The sequence below is a fragment of the Puma concolor genome, chromosome A1, assembly GCF_028749965.1.
Source record: "Puma concolor isolate L17-30 chromosome A1, mPumCon1.1.hap2, whole genome shotgun sequence".
NCBI lineage: Eukaryota > Metazoa > Chordata > Mammalia > Carnivora > Felidae > Puma > Puma concolor.
The window spans coordinates 148,652,630-148,672,715 of NC_141667.1; the positions used below are offsets into that span (position 1 = coordinate 148,652,630).

Consider the following 20,086-nt stretch of genomic DNA (forward strand, 5'->3'; position numbering starts at 1 on the left):
GAGCATGAACGGGGGAGGGGCAGAGAGAGAGGGAGACACAGAATCGGAAACAGGCTCCAGGCTCTGAGCCATCAGCCCAGAGCCCGACGCGGGGCTCGAACTCCCGGACCGCGAGATCATGACCTGGCTGAAGTCGGACGCTCAACCGACTGCGCCACCCAGGCGCCCCCAGAATGATCTTTTAATACTAACAGTTGACAATTAGAAGTGGTTCAATGATGTAACAATCACACTGCTTCAACTTTTTCTTTGTTGTAGTTTTCAAATTGTCAATTTTTAGCTATTTAACAGATTTTAAAAGCAAAATAATCATGCTGTATCTAGTCTGAGTTCAAGTCTAAATGTTTATGTGAAAAATTATTGCAGCAAACTTTCAACATGGCAAAGCAACTTTAAACTCTAATTTAGCCAAATGAAATATAATCTGAAATTATATTACAACATTTCCCTTGTCTTTAAACAGAATATTGATTTAGTGGATTTCACCACTTAATACACATTCTCCTCCTTTTCTTCCCCCAGTAATATTATTGACCAAAAATGTGCATTTCTGGGGCACCTGGGTGGCTCAGTCGGTTAAGCATCGGACTTCAGCTCAGGTCATGATCTCACAGTTTGTGAGTTTGAGCCCCGTGTCGGGCTCTGTGCTGACAGCTCAGAGCCTGGAGCCTGCTTCAGATTCTGCCACACCAAGGCTTTTCAAATCCTCTATTAAAATAAACCCCATGGGGTATGTCAGAGAATGCATGAGGGCCCTGTGAAAACTGAAAAACAAACTATATTCTCAAGTACTAAGGGCTCAATAGTAAAGATATAATTTTCATCATGCTGTATGTCAATTCGTACTACCAGAATGAAAGAAACTTACCACACTACTGAAAAGCAACTTACCTCAGGCTCTAGTTTGAAATTGAGCCACTCATCAAGTTTCAAAGCTGCCAAATTAGCAGTGGTTCTGTCCTCCATTTCACTATCACTACTGTCATTAGGAACACCATCCGCTGTTCAAACACATATTGAAAGGAAAAAATTTCACTCTTACCACCATATAGCAAAAGAAGTAAGTAAACACAGACACTGTGTATTTACACAAATGCTCCATACTAAGAGTTTGGGTGTGGAGCTCTTCAAAGCCAGCAGTTCACAAATTAAGTCTCAATACTTACAAAAAAAGGGGGGGGGGGCGAAGCAAGGCATAATCTCTATAATCTCTAATCAAAATGCAACAAAATAAAAAAGACTATAACTTAAAAATCAAAACAAAGAGCACATGGGTGGCTCAGTCTGTTAAGCATCCAACTCGTGATTTCAGCTCAGGTCATGATTTCATGGTTCATGAGTTCGAGTTCTGCACTGAGAGTGCAGAGCCTGTTTGGGATTCTCTCTCTACCTCTCTCTCTCTCTCTCTCCCTCCCTCCCTCCTTCTCAAAATAAATAAATAAACTTTAAAAAAAAATCAAAACAAAATCTTTAAATAATAACTGAATAAAGATGAAAACTAAGAATATAATTTAAAAAGGGAAGAAAACAAGAAATGCTCATGTAAATTCATAGGTTTCAATTTATTTTTTATTTTTATTTATTTTTTTTTTTAATTTTTTTTTCAATGTTTATTTATTTTTGAGACAGAGAGAGCATGAACAGGGGAGGGGCAGAGAGAGAGGGAGACACAGAATCTGAAACAGGCTCCAGGCTCTGAGCGGTCAGCACAGAGCCCGACGCGGGGCTCGAACTCACGGGCCGGGCCGTGAGATCATGACCTGAGCCGAAGTCGGAAGCTTAACCGACCAAGCCACCCAGGCACCCCAATAGGTTTCAATTTAAAAGAAGAAAAGGAGAAACCACACCCATAACTACATCTTAGAAAAACAGTATAAACCCCAAAGGAAAAAAAAAAAATGAAGAAAACAGTGAGGGAAAAAAACTGATATATTAGATAAAACAAAATGGCAGTAGTCAAAACTATAATCCAGTTCCTTGAAAAGATGAGGCAACCCTCTGGTAAGTTTAATAAAGGGAGAAGGAAGCTCAAATCCATATACAAAATCAGAGCTGAGAATAAGATTATAAAAATTAATACAAACTGTTTTAATCTAAGAAGATCCAGTATCCATAAAAAATAATAAATTTGAAACATTCAAAGAAATCTATTCTTTTGTACGAAACAAACTGAAAAAAAAAAAGAAATTACCAAAACAAAGAACAAGAGGTAGGAAAGCCCAGACTATTTCAGGAAGAAACCAAAGCTGTCCTGAAAGAACACCAAACACAGAAATCCAGTTCATCAAGTCTCTCAAACTTTGAAGAAAACAAACAATGGCCAATTCCTTGCATGAGACAAGTCTGAACTAATCCTAAAACCTGATATAAATAAATAAACAAACAAACATTTCTGAATATTCCCAACACACATACCTCACTAATGAGCAATTTTAAATAAAATGCTAGCAAAATATGAGCAATGCAGTAAGTCCTCCTTAGTCCAAGGAAGTTTTATTCTTATGATAAATATGATAGTCCCATAAGAAAATATATACAGTACAACAGCAGGCTAAATAAATTTTGATATGAACAAATGCCCACAAGCTATTTAATAAATTTCAAAATGTGTTTTAAAACTTCAAAAAAAGAGGGGCGCCTGGGTGGCTCAATTGGCTAAGCGTCCGACTTCAGCTCAGGTCACGATCTTGCGGTCCGTGAGTTTGAGCCCCGCGTCGGGCTCTGTGTTGACCGCTCAGAGCCTGGAGCCTGTTTCGGATTCTGTGTCTCCCTCTTTCTCTGACCCTCCCCCGTTCATGCTCTGTCTCTCTCTGTCTCAAAAATAAATAAACGTTAAAAAAAAAATTTTTTTTTAAATAAAAAAAATAAAAAAAAATAAAACTTCAAAAAAAGAACAATTCTGGAGCAACTGGATGGCTCAGTCAGTGAAGCATTCAACTCTTGATTTTGGCTCAGGTCATCACCTGTCAGTTCATGAGATCAACCCCGTGTCAGGCTCTGTGCTGAGAGGACAGAGCCTGCTTGGGATTCTCTCTCTCCCTATCCTTTCCCTCTCTCTCCCCTCCCCTACTCACATGCGCTCCCTCTCAAAATACATAAGTATTTTTAAAAATTTAAATTTCAAAAGAATTCTTTTTTATTTATTTATTTTTATTTGAGAGAGAGAGAAAGAGAGGGAGAGCACGCACAAGTTGGGGAGAGGGTCAGAGGAAGAGACAGAGAATCTTAGCAGACTCCATGCTCAACACAGAGCCTGACACGGAGCTCGATCCCATAACCCTGAGATCCTGACCTGAGCCGAAACCAAGAGTCAGACACTCAACCAACTGAGCTACCCAGGTGCCCCTTCTACCTTATTTTAATACAAGTACTTTCATTAAAACAAAAATTACTGTCATCATCAATATCACTTTAGAATTTAAACCTTTAAAATGCAACAAGAAAAAGCAGGCCATTAACATGGTTTTCCCAAGTCATGAAAAAGAAATAAAAGGAATAAATTTTTATAACAAATTAAAAATTACCACTTAAAGGTACTCTAAGTTAATAGAAAGTCAAAAGGATTAGTAAGAGCTTAGTAAAGCAAGAGCAAATACAATATACTCTCCTGGGGGCACCCAGGTGACTCAGTCAGTTAAGTGTCCAACTTCGGCTCAGGTCATGATCTCACAGTTCAAGCCCCATGTTAGGGCTCTGTGCTGACAGCCCAGAGCCTGAAGCCTGCTTCAAATTCTGTGTCTCCCTCTCTCTGCCCCTCCCCCTCTCTCACTCTGTCTCTCAAAAATAAATAAACATTAAAAAATAAATTTTAAATATACTCCCCTGTTACATAGTATTCCTTACTAGAAGATCAGCAGGAAAATGACACAAAGAGAACCCATTCACTGTAGTAACTCAAGAACAACAACAAAATCTTAAGAATCATCGTAAGAATATATCCAACCTTTGTAAAACTTACCAAAGAAAAGATATTGCTAAATTTAATAAAAGGTGAATAGAAGAATATACTATATTCCTAGAAGCAAACTCTTAATTAAAATCACAAAAGAACTATTGGTTACAGAAAAGATTACAAGAAGATGACTACTGAATATTCATTATTAAAAATAGGAAAGATTATAAAAAATAGCTTATAACAGAAAGGCAGAGTTACAGGGAGATCCTTTGCTACCAGACATAAGAACTTACTGAAAAACAAAATTACTAAACAAGATGGCACAACATAAAGGCAAAAATTTAAAGGAACAAAGTATATAGAAAGTTTAAAAATGCCAAATGTAAGATGTAATAATGATAAAGATGCCAGGGGCACTTGGCTGTCTCACTTAAAAGATAGGTAACTCTTGGTCTCAGGGTTATGAGTTCGAGCCCCACACTGGATGTAGTGATTACTTAAATAAATATTTAAAAAAAAATAAAGATGGCAAATGTAATATACAACAATATGCAAGCTTTCAAAAAGAAGATAAAGATTATTTAATAAATGGTACATATGAAAGGAAAGCTGAAAAATATAATAACTGAAATGAAAAATAAATTAAAGGGAATCAACATCAAGTTAGATGATGCAGAACGGATCAGTGATCTGGAAGGCAGGGTAGTAGAAATCACCCAAGCTGAACAGCAAAAACTGAAAAGAATTTCTAAAAATTAGGATAGATTAAAGGGACCTCAAGGAGAGTGTCAAGCATACTAACATTTGCATTATATGAGTCTCAGAAAAGACAGTGGGGAAGTGCAGAAACTTTATTTGAAGAAACAACAGATGAAAACTTCCCTAAACTGGAAAAGGAAACAACATTCAGGTCCAGGAAGCACAAAGAGCTCCAAACAAGATAAACCCAAAGAGGTCAACCAAACATATAATTAAAAGCCCAAAAAGTAAAGATAAAGAGAAAAGAATACCTTAAAGGCAGCAAGAGAAAAAAAACAATGAGTTACATACAATGGAAACTCTGTCAGGTTATCCAGCTGATTTTTCAGCAGAAACTTTGGAGACCAGAGGAATGGGCATGATATAGTCAAAGTACTGAAAAGAAGAAACTTACAACCAAGAATACTCTACCCAGCAAAATTATCTTTCAGAACTGAAGGAAAGACAAAGTTGCCCAGACAAACAAAAGCTTAAGGAGTTAATGACCACTAAACTGGCCTTACAAGAAATGTTATAGGGATTTATTTAAGCAGAAAAGGAAAGGCTGTGATTAAAAGTAAAAGAATTATGAAAGAAAACAATCTCACTGCTGAAAGCAAACATACAGTAAAGGTAGTAGGTCAACAACTTATAAAGCTAGTATGAAGGTTAAAGAGAAGAATAGTAAAACCTACCTACCCTAATTACTTAGAAGATGTACAAAATAAAAAGATATAAAATACAGTGTCAAAAAATAAAATGTAAGGTGAGGGAATAAAAATATATTGCTTTTAGAATGTGTTCAAACTTAACCACCAATTTAAAATGCACTGCTGTATACACAGGTTGTTATAGATGAACCTCATGGTAGCCACAACAAAAAACCTATCATAGATACATAAAAAATAAACAGAACGGAATCCAAATATAACACTAAAGAAAGTCATCAAATCACAAGGGAAGGGAATAAAAGATGAAAGGAACAGAGAAGAACTACAAAAACAACCAGAAAATGATTAACAACTAACATACCTATCGATAATTACTTCAAATGTAAAAGGACTAAATGCTCCAAAGACAGAGGGTGGCCAAATGGATAAAAAACAAGATCCATCTAATATGCTGCCTGTAAGTGACTCACTTCAGACCTAAAGAAAGAGAAGGCCTCAAAGTGAAGGGATGGAAAAAGATATTCCATGCAAATAGAAACTGAAAAGAAAGCTAAAATACCAATAATCGTATCAGGCAAAACAGACTTCAAGACAAAGATTTGAAGAAGACACAAAGAAAGAGCCTTATAAAGGGATTAATCAAATAAGAGAATATAACAATTGTAAATATCTAAGCAACCAACACAAAAGCATCGAAACATAGAAAGCAAGTATTACAAGATGTAAAAGGAGAAATTAACAGTCACACATGATAATGGTAGCGGAACACAGCATCTACTTCCAGCAATAGCAAATCATCCAGGCAGAAAACCAATAAGGAAACACTGGTCTCAACACATTAGACTAGGTGGACTTAACAGATATATTCAGAATATTCCATCCAGACACAGCAGAACACACATTCTTTTCTTTTTTTTTTTTAATTTTTTTTTCAACGTTTATTTATTTTTGGGACAGAGAGAGACAGAGCATGAATGGGGGAGGGGCAGAGAGAGAGGGAGACACAGAATCAGAAACAGGCTCCAGGCTCTGAGCAGTCAGCACAGAGCCCGACGCGGGGCTCGAACCCACAGACCGCGAGATCGTGACCTGGCTGAAGTTGGACGCTCAGCCGACTGCGCCACCCAGGCGCCCCACACATTCTTTTCAAGTACATGAAACATTTTCCAGGATAGGTCGCATGTTAGGCCACAAACCAAGTTTCAATATTTTTAGGAAGACTTATATCATATCAAACATCCTTTCTGACCACAATGGTACAAAACTAGAAATCAATTATAAGAATAAACTGGAAAAAACACAAACACATAAAGCCTAAGCAAAAGGCTACCAAACAAACAATGGGCCAATGAAGAAATCAAAAAAGAAAGGAAAAAAAATACCTGAAGACAAATGAAAACAGAAACACAATGCTCTAAAATCTACAGGATGCAGCAAAAGCAGTTCGAAGAGGCAAGTTTACGGAAATATAGGCGCCTAAGTCAAGAAGCAGCAAACATCTCAATCTAACCTTGTACCTAAAGGAACTAGAAAAAGAACAAAGCCCAAAGTTAGTGGAAAGAAAGAAATGATGCAGATCAGAGCAAAAATAAATGAAATAAGAGACTAAAACACAATAGAAAAGATCACTGAAACGAAGAGCTAGTTCTTTCATGAATTGTTTTTAATGTTTTTTTTTTAATGTTTATTTTTGAGAGAGAGAGACAGAGACAGAGTGTGAGTAGGGTAGGGGCAGAGAGAGAGGGAGACGCAGAATCTGAAGCAGGCTCCAGGCTCTGAGCTGTCAGCACAGAATCTGATACGGGATTCGAACTCACGGACTGCAAGACCTCAGCTGAAGTCGTATGCTTAACCACCTGCGCCATCCAGGCACCCCTATGTTTATTTATTTTTGAGAGAGAGAGTGAGAGAGCGCAAGTAGGGGAGGGGCAGAGAGAGGAGGACAGAGGATCTGAAGGGGGCTCTGCACTGACAGGCTGAGAGCAGCGAGCCTGATGTGGGGCTCCAACTCACCAAATCACGAGATCATGACCTGAGCCAAAGTAAGATGCTTAACCAACTGAGCCACCCAGAGGCCCCCCGCTCCCGCCAGAACATTTTAAATGCATTATGCCACTTTTAAGTGATAGTATATTTTGCAGCCATTAATATAAAAGATTTTTTAAAACTTATATTCTGCATAATGAAAATAACAATGTAAAATAGCTTAAGAAATACGTAAAAATATTAAACATAATTTTTAAATAATATTAAAAAGTGTTTGCATAAGGGAAATGAGATCATGGGTCACTATTAATATTATTTCCTTAAACAATTACCTTTATTTATGTTAAACTGTTATTTAACTTCAAGTGGGAGAGAAAAGTAAACCTATCAAGATTAATCAAAAATACACAAATCAATACCAAGTTACCTTTAGAAAAATCAATTTTAAGAACTGAGGTATACTTCAGTAGTTTCTAATTAGTCTTACCATATCAAAAGGGAGCTACTACTACATAAATTTTGGTAATTTCAAAATTTATTTGGTCCAGTGAAAAAAATTTCATTGCAGATAGATTTTCATTTCCTTCATAATCCATTTACCTCGAAATGATGAAGGTTCTTGAAGAGCATTACTTGCCAGTCTAGCTGGTCCACAGAACACCAATATAGTGACGGGTGTCACTGCTGAACAACATCGAATATTAGCTATTCTATGGGCCCTGGTCATTTCATCATAAATAAGCCAATCTGTAGGTAGTGCCTGAATCGCTGCAGCCTGACCATTGGCTGGAGGAATCTATTAGAAAAATGGATTGAAGAATTGTTAACTGTATATCACCTAGTTTACCGGCAATACTTTTAAAATGTAAAAAGTCCCTCAATGAAACAGATGAGGTGTATTAATACTCAAGCAAAAACTAAAGCACGTCCTTGTTCATACAGCTAGTAGTCCTCATTACCTAACACACTACCTCTTCCAACTCTCAGATTCCATCAAAAATTTGTTCCAATGTTGAATTAGACATAGGTAACTAATTTCTTAAAGCAGGCTGGTATTTGGAGCATTTTTGGTTGATCTTCAACTATGTAAATTAGATCAGTTTGACTTCAAGGCCTAAGACAGCATTAAAAATGTTTTACCTTTTTATACTGAGGCTGACTGAGAACTGAAGTGGGATGAAACCGAACTTTTTTCTCCTTTGGCCCTGTCAGTACTACATTCTCTCTGTCCACATGGACTACATTAGGATACATGCCTGCCACCAATGCAGCTTTAACGACAGCCCAGTTCTCGGAATTTGTGTTAACATCTCGAATATCACCACCGCCTCGTGCTCTAACAAAACCTAGAAGGAGGAAAAAAACCACACCAACTTTTTCTATTGTGCAAAATATACTTTTAAACGTATGCATTTTTTACAAAAATTGTATAGCCCATGTAAGTTTAGGGATATTCAAATTCCAGAGCAATTAATAAAATCTCCTCTGGTAAGTTTAAGATACAGATTAAATATTCTAATAAAGTTTAGGTTTGTTCACTAGGGATGTGGGACTCTTAAAAAAAATACACACTCTTGCTATAAAAGTTCTTCATAAGCTGCGATCAGAAATGTACTAAAATTTAAAAAAAGAAATGCACTAAAGTCACAGCTGAAAATTTAAAAAAATACACACTCTTGCTTTTTATAAAGTTCTTCTTAAGCTGCTGTGAGAAATGTACTAAAATTTAAAAAAAGAAATGTACTAAAGTCACAGCTGAAAATTTTTTAAAAAATACACACTCTTGCTACAAAGTTCTTCATAAGCTTCTATGAGAAATGTACTAAAATTTAAAAAAAGAAATGTACTAAAGTCACAGCTGAACATCTAAACCACTCTTCTACCTGGTATTAATAACACTGTGGTTATGACAGACAAATTCTGGAGTGAAGTAAATATATTCTTGCTTGAATTTCCAAAGCCCTTCACATTTCCCGATATTTACAACAACTCGAAATCCTTTGGCTCGCTCCTTATATTATTTTAACACTTTAGCTAATCTATGAATCCTGGCTCTAGTAGTCTTTGGCTATTTTTTCAATGTACCATGCTACTCAAAAGGAAATTTAAAGATACAATTCTAAATTGACATAGCAATACTGACATTCTCTTTTTAAAAAAAAAAAAATTAAGTATCTTCAAGTGATTACTAGTTGTTTTATGTTCCACAAACATGAAGACCAGCATTCAGATCAACCTACTTACATTTTTTAACTTCTATTTCACAGACATAATGATCGTTTATTAATAGTGATAAAACAGAGCTACATTATCTACAATGATCTTTGCCAACAAATAGACTACAAATTGCTCACTGCCTACAGTATCAAAAGGTGTTCATAGATTTCTCAGCTACAGGCCTCCACAATATCATTTTTTAAATCAACAAACTCTGAGATCACATAGGAGTCTACAACACAGTTCATAAATACAAGATCTACAACAATGTGAAAAAATCATAAAAATAATGTAAAATGGCATCAGTTAACACTACAAATACTACGAAGTATAGGTAGGGTACTCTCAGTGGTCTAAATAGGTTCTCTGGGGAAAACATTACCTGATGCTCTAAGTTGACCAAGCAACTGAGTTCTCATACCAATGATTATTTCCATGGTAGCTTGCGAAAGAAAATTCTTTTCGCAAAAGGCTCGCTCCCACCCATCACTTCGTGCTTTCTGCCATGCCTACAAAAACATAATTATATAATGAGACACATTTACCAAACTCCTTAGTTAGGCAGCAAAGTAACTGAAAACCACTACATTAACCACTCAAGGTCAATTCTCCTTCTAATTATTTGATAAAATCTAGGACTTCATTAAAAAAAACAAAACTCAGGGCGCCTGGGTGACTCAGGTCAGTTATGCGTCCGTCTTCAGTTCAGGTTGTGATTTCACAGTTCGTGGGTTCGAGCCCCACATCAGGCTCTGTGCTGACAGCTTGGAGCCTGAAGCCTGCTTCAGATTGTGTCTCCCTCTCTCTCTGCCTCTCCCTGCCTTGTGCTCTCTCTCTCTCTCTCAAAATTAAATAAACATTTATAAATAAACAAACAAACAAAACTCAAAGATACAGAGAACAGATTGGCAGTTGCCAGAGGTGAGGGAGGAGAGGAAGTAAAATGGATGAAAGGAGTCAAAAGATACAAACTTCCAGTTACAAAATAAATTAAGTCCTGGGAAGGTAACTGTAGTACAGCATGGTAACTATAGTTAATAACACTGTATTGTATATTTGAAAGTTGATAAGAGAGATTTTTTTTGTCCACTTTTTTTTATTGAGGTATCACTGACATTTAACATTATACTCATTTCCGGTATACAAAATAGTGATCCAATATCCATATATTAATGTGAAATTATCACCACAATAAATCTAGTTAACATACCAGAGAGTATATCTTAAAAGTTATCATCACAAACAGAAAAAAATTTGTAACTATATGCAATGATAGATGTTAACTAGACTTACTGTGGAGATCATTCTGCAATAAATACAATTACAGTATCAATGTGTTTTACACCTAAAACTAATATGTCAATGACGTCTCAATTTTTTTTATTAAAATTTTAAAATTAGGGGGCGCCTGGGTGGCTCAGTCAGTTGAGCGACTGACTTCAGCTCAGGTCATGATCTCGCAGTTTGTGAGTTCGAGCCCCGTGTCGGGCTCTGTGCTGACAGCTCAGAGCCTGGAGCCTGCCTCGGATTCTATGTCTCCCCCTCTCTCTACCCCTCCCCTGCTCACGCTCTGTGTCTCTCAGTCTCTCAATAATAAATAGACATTAAAAATTTTTTTTTAATTTAAAAATAAAAAAATAAAATTTTAAAATTAAATATAAAAAATAAAATCTAAGACTTTATGATCAGATGAAATTTATCATTAATTTATACTCAAATGCTACGAAAGTCACTGAGTTTATAAAATCCCAATGAAAACTACGTATCCTTTAACTTAAATGACCAGCTGTGTAAACATATTTAACTTTTCATATGTGTTTGCTAATTTTCTTCCACTGAAGTGTGGGAGGTTTTTAACTAAGCCATTATAAACACCACTTATATTTAAGGATTCTGCCACTCCAGTCCTCCAAAAATAAGCTCTATATCAACCTCTTAATCTATCTTTGAATGGGAAGTGGGATTTCTAGAAACCATCTATATGCAGTATACGAAAACTTCTCTTTGAAAATGACTTTTCTTGCTTTGGAATATAACTGAAAGACCAAAGCAGTAATTTATCCTTTCTGCTCTTGAAGGAGCTGGGAGAAAAGCAAAAAATACATAGGAATTCTACTCCAAATCTCCCTCTAATTATTATCTACTCAACTAATCTACTGTAAGACGTGGTATCTAATAGACTCAATAGCATTGCATTATCCATTGTTCAATAATGCTCACAAAATAGCTTGCCAGTGTTTTCTTTAAACCGTATATAGTGAAAAAATCATCTATGCCTGGAAAAGAGTCACTTCTGCATAAACAAAATGAATTTTTTTTTTTATGTTTATTTTATTTTTGACAGAGAGAGAGAGAGAGACACGGCATGGGCAGGGGAGGGGCAGACAGATAGGGAGACACAGGATCTGAAGCAGGCTCCAGGCTTTGAGCTGTCAGCACAGAGCCTGATGCAGGGCTCAAACTCACGAACAGTGAGATCAACCCTGAGCCGAAGTTGGCACTTAACCAAATGAGCCACCCAGGCGTCCCAACAAAATTAAATTTTTAAAAAATGTATAGTCATAGCCCACATTCAAGAGAATTTAAGGATGCCTTTTCTAGAAATAACATATTCTTCTCCACATATCTGAAATTCTAAATTAGATATCATTTCCTTTCCTCAGAATCCTATTTTCCTTATCTTTTCTTTCTTATTTATCATGTTCATCAATTTCTCACTACTGTTATCTTTTTTTTTTTTAATTTTTTTTTTTTAACGTTTATTTATTTTTGAGACAGAGAGAGACAGAGCATGAACGGGGGAGGGGCAGAGAGAGAGGGAGACACAGAACCGGAAGCAGGCTCCAGGCTCTGGGCCATCAGCCCAGAGCCCGACGCGGGGCTCGAACTCACGGACCATGAGATCGTGACCTGAGCTGAAGTCGGACACTTAACCGACTGAGCCACCCAGGCGCCCCTCTCACTACTGTTATCTTAAAAAGTTTTAAATGATATTTATATTTTATTTTATAAAATTAAGTTCTTAGCATTGTGTCTTGAGCACACAAGAAAAAGACATACTCTAAAAAAAAAAAAATCAACACAGAGATACTAAATTCAAGATAAGTTTCTTCCTCGGTTTGTTCTACATACTTTGAATAATATACATTATCTTTTTTTTTTTAAGTTTACTTATTTTTTTTTTAAGTTTTTTTTTTTTTAACGTTTATTTACTATTTTTGGGACAGAGAGAGACAGAGCATGAACGGGGGAGGGGCAGAGAGAGAGAGGGAGACACAGAATCGGAAACAGGCTCCAGGCTCTGAGCCATCAGCCCAGAGCCCGACGCGGGGCTCGAACTCACGGACCGCGAGATCGTGACCTGGCTGAAGTCGGACGCTTAACCGTCTGCGCCACCCAGGCGCCCCGTAAGTTTACTTATTTATTGTGAGAGAGGGGGAGAGGCAGAGAGAGAATCCCAAGCAGGCTCCACACAGTGTGGAGCCCAACGTAGGTTCAAACGCACGAATCATGAGATCATGACCTGAGCCAAAATCAAGAGTCAGACACTCAATCGACTAAGTCATCCAGGCACCCCATAATATACATTGCTTCTCAACCAAAATTTGAGAGCATTTCCTGCCCAAGATATGATTAAAAGGAACTTGGATATCGGGGCGCCTGGGTGGAGCAGTCGGTTAAGCGTCCGACTTCAGCCAGGTCACGATCTCGCGGTCCATGAGTTGGAGCCCTGCGTCGGGCTCTGGGCTGATGGCTCAGAGCCTGGAGCCTGTTTCCGATTCTGTGTCTCCCTCTCTCTCTGCCCCTCCCCCGTTCATGCTCTGTCTCTCTCTGTCCCAAAAATAAATAAACGTTGAAAAAAAATTTTTTTAAAAAAAAAGGAACTTGGATATTAAAAAATACATATAAGTAAATAAATATATACATACACATATTCCTACAGGGAGAAAACTGAGAAAATAAAAGAAAAAAAGGTAGAGAAAAACAGTGATAATTTTAACACAAGGACAGCAGGAATGTATGTTTCTGAGCTATTTATAAAATGTGACTTTATAAGGAAACCAAATTAATGGAGTCCTAGCTCTTTTTTAATTTGTTACACTTGCCCCAGAAGTGTGTTCAACCAGCAACATGTTCAGAAATGAAATGACAACAACGACCAGTACCTGGAATGCTCTGAGAAGTGCCATGTGGTCACTGAAAGTTCCTGCAGTGAAGCGTTTCCTACAGAGCATAGCTGCGCGCTTTTGAGAGGCCTGGGTTGGCAGTACAAAAGGGTCTCGATAGGCCAGGGTGCAGGCAATTGTAAGGATGGGGTCCAGACACTTTAACACGACAGCACACAGGACCATTTTTCCAAGATGTGGTTCTACGGGCAGGTCAGCCAAATGATACCCAAGCTCAGTGAGATCTTCCCACGCGTCCATTGCATCTATTGTCTAAATAAAAGCACACAAAACAGAATCTAGCAGGACCAAAATGTTTCATGATGTTTAATCGAACCGCATACTTAAAAATCATAAAGAAATAAAAATGTAAATTTTCTTTTGCCACATCTTATAGAAAACATCGTTTGCTTCAAATATTTTATATAAAAAAGATCTACATCAACTGTTTTACTGTAATTACCATGACAGTATTATTCAAAATACATGCTTCTTTCAGATAATCTTTTTAAGTACAAAAATCAGGCAAGATATATTCCCACTTTAAATTTCAAGTAAAATCAGTAAAGTGAAAACTATGAAGACACGAACCTTAAGCATGTGTACAGCATTTCTTACAATTAAAGCAGGTGGAGGTTCAGGAGCTTTCATTAGGAAATCAGCAATAGGACAATTAACTGGGGCTAACAGCTTAGTATGTAAACAAAGTTCCTGCAAATAAGAACAGCAAATAATGTTGAAATGCTGAAATTTATGGTGATTTTGTTTTTTAAAGAAATCATGGGAAACACAGTCCCCAAACCGACTAGTAGAGTCTCTGCTTAAAATGAACAGTAGAGGGAACCATGTCTTTCTATGAAAGACAGGCTCTAACCTTGCCCTAGGTGCTAGAACTTTAATATAATAAACACCCTCCATGACCTCCTATCAAGATTACCATTGCCCACACTGGCGATGTCTCCTCACACAGTTCTTATACATAACAGTAAGAGTTATTGTCCAGAAGTCTCTTTTTTTCCTTTACATTACATTCTAGAATCTTTTATCCGTTCAACAAAGTGCTTGCCAGGTGCTAGGGACTATGCAGCAAGTTGGGAGAAAAAGAAGATAGACAAGTGTCTGCCCTGGTGGATTTTTCATGGTGGGAAAAACAGAATAATGACACAATTAACTACTTAGTTACAATTTTTATAAATGCTGTGAAGGATACAGAGAACTAAAGAGGTAAAGGAAAATATTTAATCAAGTTCAGGAAAGGGCAGGAGGAGGCCATGGGAAGTCAAAGACAACATCTCTGGGGAACCAGCACTTAAACTTGGATGTAACGACTGAGTAGGAGGTAATTATCAAAGAAACAAGAGGGAGGATTCTAGGGAGAGCGGAGCACACAGAGGAAGCCCCTAATACAGAAACAAGGTGTGCTTGAGAAATTCGAACTACTGGTATGAGCAGAGAGAGAAGGAAAGACAAGATGTCAAAATTAAGACTAGAGACACAGGAAGGGCAGATAATGTAGGCTCCTGTTAAGAGTTTTGTATTTTATCCTAAGACCATAAGGCATGGAAAAGTGGGAAGTTATCCAGGTACATGAATACCAAAAACATGATCCAGTATCTCTGGAAATGTTTAGAAACCAACATCCATCTCAGCACACCAGATAATCAAATTTATGTACTTCCGGTAGTTTTCCCTAGAAACTACAATGTCTGGCTGTTCTGTGAAGTGAGAAGACCTAAAGCAAAACAATAAAGGCCAGGAAATTCTCAGCAGACTCCCTTCTAAACTACCATCGTAATCTCAGCATCTTAAACTGAGATTGTGGCATTATCTTTTGGACCTTAAATAATTTGTTTTCTAATCCTCAGTGAGAATGTGAAAGGTGAACACAATGTGGTCGTTAGACTTCTAAAATGTCGCATATAGAAAAAAGCATATTTATAAACTGTACCATAATTTAAATGCATTCAAGTAACTCTTTAAAATTTTAGAGGTTTATGGATTTTCTAGTATAGGAAAAAAATGTTAGGTACATAACCACCCTACATAATATACATTTTATAAGTTCGTTTTATGAGTTGATTATTTAAAGTCCAACTAGTATAAGTTAAAATGGTCCTTTCTCCTCTGTCACCCACAAAAATAGCCTCTAATTTAGAGTTTCGTAAATTCCTACCTGTAATGGCATTCTCAAAAGTTCTGGAGTCTGAAATTCCAACATATTCTGGAATCGGAGTCTGCTGAACAGCCGGAAACAAATTCCAGGTCTACATCTCCCTGCCCTTAAAAGTGAAATAAAAAATTGAGATTCAAACAAGAAATGAAGACTATATCAAGGAAACTATACAAGCAGTGTGCTAAGGAGACAGAGCAATGGACCAGGGTCAGGACATCTGAGTGCAAATCCCTACTATGATACTCCTCCCCTCTGAATCTTTCCAGAAGGCACTTTACCCATCTGGAATTCATTTATAAAAATTCATGAATGACACCTACCTGATAAGCCTTCTAAGGAAATGATTAAAAAAAATTTTTTTAGGTAAGATACATATGAGACTAAAAATAAAGAAAAAATACATGGTAATTTAAATTTCACCAGCTTTGTATATGTAAATGATGAATCACTGAATCCTACTGCTGAAACCAATATTGCACTGTATGTTAACTAACTAGAATTTAAATAAAAATTTGAAAAGAAAATAAATTTCATCAGCTTTACTGAACTGACACAAGCACTGTGCTCAGAGCTCAGTGCATATGCCGCTGTTTAGAATTGCACAAAGCAGGCATTAAACAGCTCCCAGGGAGTGGCATCCCCACCACCCTCCCCGTCACCCTACAGACTTGTATCATTTTCTGGGAAGCAGCAGAAAAATATCTCGAAGAAAAGCAGTCTCTTTTCATTTCACCCACAGTCATCATGTCCGCTAATGGCAAGGCTGAGTATGCTAAATGAGAGAGATACAGAAATATCCCTACCTTGGCAAAGCTCACAATCCAGACCCCCAAACATAAGTAACACACTGTTGTAGTTACAAAGTTACAAAAAATTAGACTCTGGACCACTGCTTCCTTCATCAGTACTTTCCTCACTATCAACCCATCCGCTTTCCCTCCTCTCCTGCCTCTTCTGAGATACCTCTGTCTTTTGCCAGTCCTTAAATGTTGATGTTCCTGTGAGGCTGGACCTCAGCCCTCTGCTCTCCTGCTCTACCCTCTCTCCCAAGGGGATCCTAATTATCCTCCTGACTTCAATTTCCATCCACTGAGATCTCTTCATCCTAACCCTACATTTACCCTTATGAAACCTTTTAGCCCCACTTAGGTTTTCCAGTCAAACTCAACACAACCAAAAGTTCATTCTTCTCCCCAACAGAACCACTATTCCCACTTTCCATGACGACGGCACCACCATCCACAAAATTTCTAAGACACCTGTATGACATCCTTGACTCCACAGTATTCCTTACCCCTTAGTATCTCCTGAATTATCTACTTTATTTCTCCACTATCACAATCCACACTACTGTCATCTCTCCCTTACTTTAAATGCAAATATTAATGAAAGAGCCTCCTACTGGGTCCTCCTACCATCAGTTTTGTCTGTACCAACTCATTCTTCAAAGAGCTAAAAGAATATGATCATTGAACCATCCTCTGGTTTATTAAGAAGACAGAAAACACAAAAGGGTCCTTAAGGACCTGTCCGCAACTTACCTCTTTCTGCTCTTTTCACCATTCTCCTCTAAACTAAACTCCACCCAAACAACTTTCTTGCTCACGCTTTTCTTTAGGCCTTTGCGTAAGCCTTGCCTCTGCTAGAAAAGCCTTCCCACAACATCTTTTTTTTAACATTTATTTATTTTTGAGAGACAGAGAGCCACAACACCTCTTTATTCATATTTATCTCAGATTCTACCTTAACTCCTCTAGAAGCATAATCCAGTTGTAGCACAAATCACATAGTATTATCATTGCTTACTTTACTGGATTCCAAGAAGAACTACACCATTCCCCCCACCTCAAACTCTACTCATCAGGCTCTATTGATCATTGTATCCCTAACACTTGCACAGTGAAGGCTGTAAAAAAAAAAAAATACCTGTTGAAAGAGATGACAAGAAAAATTTTAACAATTTCTGATTTTCATCCCTAATAATATACTATTAACAGCCTATAAACCTAGCTCAGTGTATTAAGCCACACCTTGTCATAAGAAAACAACTGATACGGTAATAGCAACAAGCCCTCAAGAACATCCTATGAAAGTATAAAGCACAGAAATAATGCATCCACCATCTTCAGCATATGAGGCACATCTTTAAAGTCAGTATCTGATGTTGTTCTATCAGTTAAAATGAAAGAAAAAAATCAGTCAAATGATTATCGAAAAATACGATACTTTTTTTAATCTTTTTTTAAAAAGAAAAGTAACGCAAGCATGTTATTTATTTATTAAAATAAGTAACCAAACTACAAAGCAATAAAATGAAAATTAAATCTCCTTCAAGAGCCCCACAAACCCACCTTCTCGGAGTCAACAATTGTTTTTTTTTAATGTTTCTCTCAAACTTGACAATGCATTTGTGCCTAAATATATACTGGGGCGCCTGGGTGGCTCAGTCGGTTGAGCATCAGACTTCGGCTCAGATCATGATCTCACGGTTTGTGGGTTCGAGCCCCGTGTAGGGCTTTGTGCTGACAGCTCAGAGCCTGAAGCCTGATTCGGATCCTGTGTCTCCCTTTCTCTTTGCCCCTCCCCCACTCACACTCCATCTCTCTCACAAAAATAAACATTAAACTATATATACACATACATATATACATACACATATACATATTTAGCACAAGCAAATACTATTGGATGCATGTTCTACACCTTACTTTTTTCAATTAATAACATATTCTGAAAACCCATTCCACTATAAAAATACATACATCTACATCTTTCCTTTTAACACTTACCTAGTATACCATTGTGTGACTACAGCATAATTTATCTAACTACAATACTTCACTACTAATGGACACTACAATGTTCTCAGATTTTTCACTATTACAAACAATGCTGCAGAAAACATTCTTAAACACATCCCTGCACACAGTGCACAAGTATACTCAGGACAAATTATGAGAAGGTGAATCCAGTGGCAAAGGGTAGATCTGGATCGACAGTTTCAAACTGTCCTCTGAAGAAGTCACACCAATTTACACTCCCATCAGCAAACCATGAAAGCTTACTGGCCTATACTTGTGCCAACTCTGTTGTATGTACTGTTAAACATTTTCATCAATGACAATCCAGTGATAAGCAAAAAATATTACCTCACTAATTTACATTTCTTTTGGCATATATGAGGTGATATATGTGAGGTTCATGTATTGGTCTTCGTGAATTGATTTGGAAGGGGTTTTTTTGCAAAATACAGAAATTAGTCCTTTGTCCTATGTAGCAAATATTGAAGAGATTTTCCATTTAATTTTGTCTATTTTTCTTACATCTTCTGAGTATAGATTATACTAGGCAAAAAAATTTAAAATAAGCTGAATTCAACCTTTAAAAAAAAGTATATTTTAAAATGGATTGCTTTACAAAAATATAAAAATGAAGATTAACATGAAAACCTTAACATTTTATAGAAAGAATATATATTAAATATGTAATACATACCAAAATGTTTCCATTTTATAGGCAATTGAGTGAATGAATGTACATTACCTGCCTTTTCGTTGTATGGCACTAGCTTTGGATATCCACACCATTTTTAACATTGTAACAAAATTCAGTGCATCAAAGGATTTCTGTAATTAAGTTTTCTTCATGTTAAAACTTTTATAAAAGGTGTTTAAGAAGAAACAGCAAGAAACATTATGAATATATTTTAACATGCCAAGTTTAATTTAAAGCCTCTTCGCCTGGGTGGCTCAGTCAGTTAAGCGTCCAACTTTAGCTCAGGTCATGATCTCGCAGTCTGTGAGTTCGAGCCCCGCCTCAGGGTCTGTGGCTGGCAGCTCAAAGCCTGGACCCTGCTTCAGATTCTGTGTCTCCCTCTCTCTCTCTGCCCCTCCCCTGCTGAGCGCGTGCTCGCTCTCCGTCTCTCTCACTCTCAGAAATAAATAGGGGTGCCTGGGTGGCTCAGTCAGTTAAGCGACCCGACTTTGGCTCAGGTCATGATCTCCCGGTTCATGGGTTCCAGCCCCATGTCAGGCTCTGTGCTGACAACTCAGAGCCTGGAGCCTATTTTGGATTCTGTGTCTCCCTCTCTCCCTGCCCCTTCCCTGCTTGTGCTCTGTCTCTCAAAAATAAACACTAAAAAAAAAAAAAAAAAGAATTTTAAAAAGAACCATTATTCCCTCCATACATCCTCAAAGATTCTAAAGCAAAAATTCACTATAGAGAAATACTTTAAAGGAGT

The 20,086-nt window shown here is 37.2% G+C and overlaps 1 protein-coding gene across 4 annotated transcripts in view; it reads right to left on the reverse strand.

Moving 5' to 3' along the window:
• The window catches only part of YTHDC2 (YTH N6-methyladenosine RNA binding protein C2), a 72,060-nt gene that overhangs the window by 16,136 nt on the left and 35,838 nt on the right, over nucleotides 1–20,086 (reverse strand). For all 4 annotated transcript variants that reach the window (XR_015250822.1, XM_086705938.1, XM_086705943.1 and 1 more), the window contains 8 exons: nucleotides 19,390–19,472; nucleotides 15,847–15,952; nucleotides 14,265–14,384; nucleotides 13,674–13,946; nucleotides 9,890–10,016; nucleotides 8,431–8,636; nucleotides 7,891–8,086; nucleotides 892–1,001 (listed from right to left, as the gene is read on the reverse strand). Coding sequence is in view for 3 of the 4 variants with exons in the window: in XM_086705938.1 (XP_086562064.1) it covers nucleotides 892–1,001; nucleotides 7,891–8,086; nucleotides 8,431–8,636; nucleotides 9,890–10,016; nucleotides 13,674–13,946; nucleotides 14,265–14,384; nucleotides 15,847–15,952; nucleotides 19,390–19,472 (1,221 nt within the window). In the remaining variant the exon portion in view is untranslated. The remainder of the gene's footprint in view (nucleotides 1–891; nucleotides 1,002–7,890; nucleotides 8,087–8,430; nucleotides 8,637–9,889; nucleotides 10,017–13,673; nucleotides 13,947–14,264; nucleotides 14,385–15,846; nucleotides 15,953–19,389; nucleotides 19,473–20,086) is intronic.